Raw genomic sequence first — 8435 nt, forward strand, 5'->3', positions numbered from 1 at the left:
ATTAAAATAAACTTAAATCTGTGTCAACATCAAAACAACAATCGGGACAAACTGCATCAACACGGAGTTCTCGGTTTCGGCAGCAATAGCTGGGCCTTCCTCCTCCGGGGTAGCTGCTGAAGACCCTGTGGCATCATCAGATACCCACTAGCTGTCAGTGGTGGTGAGCTCCCACTTCAGATTCTTCTTAACAGAAGCACTCAACATGATTTCCCCTACCAAAATCAGAAAAGTGAAAATTAGTTAGTATTAAAAATGAACGACAGATAGCACAAAGAAAACTTACTTAAGGAGGCATCCATGGGGATATTATTTGGACTTAGGCCAGCTTTATACAGAAGGGCCTCGTTCACTATCAAGGTATTTACATTGAACTTAAGATTGGATAAGATCTCATCAACTATGAGATAAGTGTGACTCAACCTGTACTTATCTAAATTTAGTGGGGAGAGGGGCTCTGGATGCCAGAAGGTAGGCCAGGTATAAGGTCGAGGGGGTTTAAAAAAAGAAGTACTTGTCTTTCCAATTCTTGTGGGAGGTCAGATATTTATCTAGGAAATTGTGGGCAGGCCGAGCGGCTAGGTAAATCTTACCTCTCCCCCCTTTCTTGAGGAAAAAGAAGTAGTGGAAGGTGGTAGGATCTACAGGAATTTGATAAACGTTAAATATGATGGAGGCACAGCAGGTTAATCGAAAGGAATTCGGGACAAGTTAAGAAAGAGAGAATTGAAAGTAGGGGGCCAAGTTTTGGAGGAAAAAGGGTAGGAGAAAACGTAGGTCTCCTTCTATCTGTCCTCAGAAGAAGGTCACGTATCCCGAGGGAGGCTCGTGAGGCCGCTGAACACGGGTCGGGATTAGGATTTCATGGTCGAGGGGAATGTCGTACTGGGCCCTGAGCAGGATCTTATCGTCTTCACTAAATCGAGAAGGTTTACTACTCTCGTACCATGGAGCCGGCGCAGACATCAGGTCGGACTCAAAAGGAGGTTACGGTGAGGAAGGCGACGATGAAACCCTAATGGAACTGACGACTGGTTGAACTAAAAATAAGGACTGCAAAACCCTAATCGAGCCAAGAGAGGCACGGGGAGACAACCAGGGATGGATAAAGCAGAAAGGTCAGTGAGCCAAAAGGAGAACAAGCGCTCCAACGAGAAGAACTAGGGCTGGGAAGAACCGGCGGAAACAAAGAGGAATACGACTTAACAGAGACACTCGAGGAGACTTTGAAGAGAAGGGGACTTACGAAGAAGGCGAGGCTTGCTGAGGGAGTAGGAGCAAGGGCGACAGAGAGCAGAAGAACAAGGAGGAGGAAGCTAGGATTCGTCAACACGAATGGCGGGACGGAGGAGGAAGAAGGGTTAAGTCGAACGTTCGTGTAATCTCAGCCATTAAAACTCTAATTTTAGATCTATGAATCAGATAGACCAATAAATAAGGCGTACAACTTAGCAGAATCGACATCATTAAAATTAGATCTAAAGAAAAGGAGGTGTTAGCGGGTTAACTCAAGTTCAGTCAGTCGATCTTCGTCTCCTTCGACTAAACTAGGTCGGGAGGCTTGTGATCCGGCGAGAGTAACGTATGATGACGTGGAGGAGGAGTAAAACCTGGGGAAGACACGTGGCGATGATGTGGAATAAGGATAAAGAAATCTCGATCTCTCGAGACCATGAGGAAGGCAAGAAAAACCGACCTCCCTAAGAGGAGAGCTCACCCCTCCTTACCATACCCAAAGATCTCCTAATCCGCAACAACCCGACCCCTTTTCCTATCAGTCTCAATACTCTCACCCCAAGCAAACTGACGGTCTAGTAAACCGCTAACCTCATCAAGAGGTCGGCATATACCTTGGTATCAAAAATGAGCTCTTCGTAACTTAAGTTTATATATTACAATCCCTCACAATAATAGAGTATACACTCTATCGCCCGACCTCAGTATTAGATTGAATCCCTTCCTCAACCCCCTATACTAAGCTCGGTCTTTTACAAAAATCCCTGGCCGATCTCACTAAGAGGTCGGCACTAGGTTTAAAATACAAACCCAGCTCCTCTGGACTTTGGTGCACATAATCCAATTCCTCACAATCTCCGTAGTCCCACACTGATTTTATATAAGCCTCCTCAGAAGGTTACCACGGGCCACAACACTAAGGACAATGGTGAATAAACCCCGTCCTCTCACAACGAGCTTAGAAACATCAATATCACATATCAACCTCATGGCTTGGTCCCGGTATCACATACCAACCTCATGGCTTGGTCCCGGTATCACATACCAACCTCATGGCTTGGTCCCGGTAACACATACCGACCTCATGGCTTGGTCCCGATATCACATACTGACCTCATGGCTTGGTCCCGATATCACATACCGACCTCGTGACTTGGTCCAGGTATCATAGGTCTACCTCATGATCTGGTATCAGCATCACTTCCATCAGCTACAACTCCCACGAAGAGCTTGGGGCATACCTAGTTCAGCTCATCAGCCCGTCTAAGCTTATCCTATACCTGCGCACCTCAGTCGCACATACAAATTAGTAATTCTCGACCTCAGGTCATAGAGTAGATACCAACGGATCACCATGCTGACCTTTTCATCAAGTTTAGCAACTTATCTGCAAGAGTTGGATTATGGACCAAGTCCTTCTACTTAGTCCCGCACGATCCCAACCATCCAAAGAAGATAACCCACGTTGCTAAACCATCAGATATGCGAAATCTGTCACAAAATCAATCCGATGATCTCACCCTCATCACCAATTATAAACGTCGAAATCCGAGGATATCGCTCCTGCCACCCCTATATAAACCTCGCAGGTATGACAATCAACCATCTTGAATTCTCTCTACACACTTCATTTTTCCCTTCCTGACTTGAGCATCGGAGTGGCCACGCCGGGATTCCCCGGTACCCTGCTAATCCGTGCGTTCAGTGTTTATCTCTTCAGGTCCTTATCATCGACGATGAACTACAGGTTGATGCGGTATTACATTATCTGATGGCGTGGCTATCGTCGGCAAGAAACCGAAACAGAAAGAAATCATGACCGATAAATCTCAAATAGAGAAACTTATAATCATTAGTTATTTTTCGCCAATAATTAATTTAGTGATGGTAAGAATGCATTAGTAATAAGGAGGAGAGTGACAGACTTCACAACACAATGATTTGACCTTACATTACTCATCTTTGAAGAATATATAACGCTTGATCGCTAACTTTGTGACATTGTGTAAAATAGTGATTTTGAAGATGAAAGCAACAGTAAGTCGAAGGAAAAAGGTTGGGAGGAAGAAAGTCAGCAACTTTTGTTGGAAGTTGATAAGGGCAACCGTCGAAGAAGAAAATTGTGAGAATGCAAGTCATAGTTTCTGCGGATGATTAGAGTTATAGTTTTCACGAACCTAGTTAGGTAAAAATGATTGACCATCGAGCGAGTGAGAGAAAAAGAAAAAGCAAAATTGAGTTGGTTATGACGAAAAAGAGTTGTTGAAGTGGACAAGAGTTAAATCTCGACAAAGCTGAGACAATGTCCTTCTCCGTCATGACCAACTGCAACTTCTTGATTTACCTATTCACATATGGTCATGAAATCGACCATATGGTTTCACTGAAATGGTGAAATGGATTGTATTTTTACTGAAGAAAAAGAAGAAGCAAATGAATGAAAAATAATCTCATTTTTCAATATTTCAAATATGTCTTGGAGGGTGGTTCGAACATCACATAATTTTTTAATATTTCAAATATGTAATAGGGTGGTTCAAACATCACATAGTTTTTCAATATTTCAAATATCGAAGAGTGGTTCAAACATCACATGTACAAGGACATGGTTAAATATAAAAGTACGATATGCATTTTGGATAATATATTTCAGTAAAAATTAAAATCTGTTATCCTAATGATCTTGTATAATCAATCTCACGATCATCTATAAATAGGCAAATTGAAGAAACATATTTTGGATAATACAGCATGTTGAATGCAAGTAAGATGCCAAAGAAATAATAACCAATATGCTATTAGAAAAATCAAAAGTATTTAATAATTATAAACACTTGTAAAAAAGTCTACAACAATATAGTAATAAAATATGATGAGAATGTAGCAAAATATAGCAATTGTCTTTAATCAAGAGAAAAAACAAATGATATTATTTTTATATTATTTTTAATGTAATGTTAGTAAAAAGTTTTATTTAGAATAAAGTTTATTTATTTATTCTTTTAATACATTTGATATTACATTTAACTGTGATACTTTACAATCTAATTTTCTAAGCATCACAATATGAAATTTCGCTGGAAAAAAATATTCCATCCTCTATAATATATGAATTCCTTAAAAAATATAAATGAATTTTGAAATGATATCAGTTTTTTTCTTTTATTTCTTAAAAAATGAAAAGAAAAATATTGGAGTTGGAGGTAAAGTTGAGTATCCGATTAAAATTATATTGAATTGAATTAAATTAATCAAAAAATCGAATTAAATTTTTTTAATTAATTAAATTAATCAAAATTTTAAATAAAAATTAAATAAATTGAATCGATAAAATATCAGTTAATTTGATTTTTGATTGAATTAATCAAAATAATTAATTTTTTAAATATTATAAAAAATTTACTAATTAATTAAAGATTTATAAATTTATTTATTTAAAAATTATATTTTTTATTTCAATTAATTTAATTTATTCAATTTAACCGAATTAAAAATTTTAAAATCAAAATCTCGAATTAATTATTTTTTTAAAAAAAATAATTAAAATTTTAAAATAATTAAATTAAGTTTTTAAATTTGATCCGTTTGATTTATTAGGGGGAACACGTAATTCTAACCCCGATAAATAGACTTTCCGTCTCACGGGCAGCGGCGAGACGGACCGCCGCCGCCCATGCTCTCCGCCTCGCTTCGACGGCGCGCCCACCGCCGTCTTTCTATGCCGCCACTCCACCAAGCTCACGCCTTTTCTCTTCTTAAACCCCATTCTTCCGCCTCCTGTGCCCAGGGCGCTGATTTCACCGCCGAAGGATTCGATCCCTTGGACCAGTTCCTCCCCCGTCGGACACTCCCTCGACCGCCGATCCGCCCTCACCTCCATCGAGAAGTTCTTCTATCCCTTTCCTACATCCTCAAGACCCATCCTTGGTGCCTTCCCGACCTCAAAGTCATCGCCTTTGATGGCCTTCGCTCCGCCCCCCTCGCTCGCCTTCTCTCCGCCTTCCCTCACCACCGCACTGCGCTTGCTTTCTTCTCCGCTGCGATCCCAGATTTCTCAGATACCACGGTCAATAGTTGCTGCGACGCCGCCTACTTCCTTGCCACCGGCGGCAATCCCGCCTTACGGGATCTTGCGCAGGAGCTCCTTCCTGAGCTCCTCAGACGAATCGGGCCCCACTGTGCCGTTCAGCTCATTAGCTGGAGCGACCAGCACCAGTTTGTCCGGTCCCATTACTACGCCCTTAACTTGATCCTTCGCTCATTTCTTAATGCTGGTTTGGTGCACGAGACCGCCGACATGGTACAGCGGGTCAGGAAAATTGGGAAGACACCGAGTCTCACAGCATTGTCGATTCTTTTAAATTTACTATTTCGAAAAGGTGATTCGAGAACAGCTTGGAAAATATTCAAAGACATGGTAGGAAGAGGCCCAAGCCCGAGTTTGAAGACGTTCAACGCAATGATTCTTGGGTATTGTCTGAAAGGGCAAGTCCGAGTGGCTGAGAGCCTTCTCCGTATAATGCCAAGGTTGAATATTGAGCCTGACGCTTGTAGCTACAACATATTGCTCAAGGCACATTGCATCTATGGCCACTCTTCATATGCCTTCGAGTTGTTTGATTCAATGCTCAGCTCAGGTTGTTTCCCAACGGTTGTTACATATAACACACTGATTGATGGGTTGTGCCATGAAGGGAGGATGGAGGAAGCAAGGACAGTATTTGACAATGTGGAGAAGGAGGGTGTCCAGTTGAACACAATTACTTACAATGTTCTTATCGATGGGTATGTTAAGGCTGGGCAGATTGATAAGGCTAATGACTTTTATGGACAGATGAAAGAGAAAGGTTGCTTACCTGATTGCTACACATTGAACATATTGCTCTCAGGTTACCAAAAGTTCAACAAGGATTGGGAGATTGAGAGTAAGGCCTTGTATGATGATATGTCTAGGAGAGACTCATGCTCTCATGAGTTGATGTTGGACATGTTTCTTTCAAAGTTATGCTGGGATGGGCGGTTGGATGATGCACAAGCACTGTTGAACAGTGCCATTGATCAGGGATGGACAGTGAGTGTTGCAGGGTTTAACGAAGTTATTACAAGTTACAGCAAGGCGGGACTCGAACAAGAGGCTTTTCATGTTTATCAGACTATGGTGGATTCTGGTCTATCTCCCTCATCTTCAACATGTAATGCCCTGCTAATTGGCTTGTGCAATAGAGGGAGGTTTCTTGATGCTAGAAAACTAATGGATAAGATGGTAGAGATTGGTCTCCATGTCAATGTATCAGCTTTCACTATCTACATAGATGCATGTTTCAGAGTAGGCAACATTGAAGGTGCTCTGGAATGTTGGAATGAAATGGAGACTAAAGGGATACGGGCTGATGTGGTTGCCTTCTCATCATACATCAATGGACTTTGTAGGGTTAATTATGTTGATAAAGCACTTGATGTTTTCCACATAATGTGTAGAAGAGGACTTGTCCCTAATAATTTCACCTATAATTCTTTGATTTCTGGATTATGCAGAGTTGGTAAAATTGCTGAAGCATTCAAATTGGAAGAGGAAATGAGGCATAATGGTCTTATTCCCGATATCTTCACAAAAAATATAATAATTGATGGATTCTGTAGACAAGGAAGAATGAGAATGGCTTATAATGTGCTTATGGAAATGTATACTAGTGGCTTAGAACCAGATGTTGTAACTTATAATACTTTCATCAATGCATACTGCAAGGTTTCTGATTGGGCTACAGCAGGGAGTTATTTGAATAAGATGTCTTCTGCTGGCTCTGAACCAGACATTTTCACGTACAACATATGGATCCATAGCCTCTGTAGGAGCTGTATGGTGAATCTAGCTGTGAAGGTGCTAGATGATCTTGTATTGACAGGTCTTGTTCCCAACGCATTTACTTGCAACATCCTCATGAATGCCATTTGCCATGATGTTCTTGACCGAGCTATGATTTTAACTGGGAAGTTGATGAAAATGGCCTTTGTTCCCAACACTGTTACTGTTAATGTGCTTCTGTTACATTTCTGCAAACAAGGGCTAGCAAGGAAGGCTTTAATATGGGGAGAACGCCTTAGTGAGGTCTCTTTCGCCTTTGATGATGCTACACATAATATACTAGAATGGGCCTATAGAGATGTAAAAGAGGGTGCACAAGTTCCTTCAGAATTAGGAAAAGACACATTTTTGGAATTCCTTATGCATTTTACTTTTGAATTCTTATGCAAGGTCAAACACCTAGAATGTAGACCATTGATGATCAATAACCTCTTTGATAATGGTATTTATAACAAATCCAAGATCATGGATGTGAGGTAGCACTATGGGAGAAATGTGCTTAATCGAGTTATATATTCTGAATGGAAATTCCAAAGAGTTATTCTGCCACATTGTTGTATACGTGAGATAACAGCAATATCTGACCACATTTATTCCCACTTACGCTTTCTCTATCATTTGGACACTTTGTCAGCACGAGGTACATACAAATTTGTTGTTAATTATTGGTAAGAGGATATCTACGGATCTCTCAAGAAGCTAAAGGGATGTGTGCTCTTGCAAAGGATTATTTCAAAAGTCTGGAGAAAAGGGGTCACTTGTTCCATGAGCTAAGGGAGTAGGAAGAGGGAACAATGGACTCAAGAAATTTGTGGATTACTCCAAATGTTTCTCAGGTATATTAGTGACCTGTATCATGAATCCAATTTTTATCTTTGTCAGATGATTGTGTCAACATATGCAAACCTTGGATGGTATTTCCATACATCCATATCTTGACACAACATTATTATCAACTTACACAAGTAAAATTGTACCACACTTTTTCTTAAATGTTCAAGGAATTGTGTCCCTACTCCTCAGCTTTGCTTTATTTCATCTTTAACATGACACTAGTAAACTTTCCAAACCAAGCATTAGGGGCTTGTTTCACACCACATACAGATTATTCAATCTATATGCATTGTTTGATTTAAGTCTCTTTCCACAAGCAAGCAACAATTCATGTTTATCTCCTCTTTTAAATATCCATTGAAAGAAGTATTTGTCAAATCAAACTATGGGGAAACAGATTCAAACTATACTCATTTTAGTTATGGAAGGAAGGGTCTCTTAATCATCTATTGGTGTATGTGGACGACCTTTTGCTACATGTCTCGCCTTATATCCTATACCC

At 40.2% G+C, this 8435-nt stretch overlaps 1 protein-coding gene across 1 annotated transcript; it reads left to right on the plus strand.

Annotated features, from left to right (window-relative positions):
* The first annotated feature begins 4909 nt into the window (after positions 1-4909).
* LOC141835669 (uncharacterized) lies at positions 4910-7868 on the plus strand. The gene has a single exon (XM_074723039.1). It carries the CDS (start codon positions 4910-4912, stop codon positions 7577-7579), a length of 2670 nt encoding a protein of 889 aa, XP_074579140.1. The 3' UTR covers positions 7580-7868.
* The last annotated feature ends 567 nt before the right edge of the window (positions 7869-8435 follow it).

Source organism: Curcuma longa, chromosome 10, assembly GCF_044706935.1.
Source record: "Curcuma longa cultivar G26 ecotype Majalengka, Jawa Barat chromosome 10, ITB_CL_G26_1.1, whole genome shotgun sequence".
Classification (NCBI taxonomy): domain Eukaryota; kingdom Viridiplantae; phylum Streptophyta; class Magnoliopsida; order Zingiberales; family Zingiberaceae; genus Curcuma; species Curcuma longa.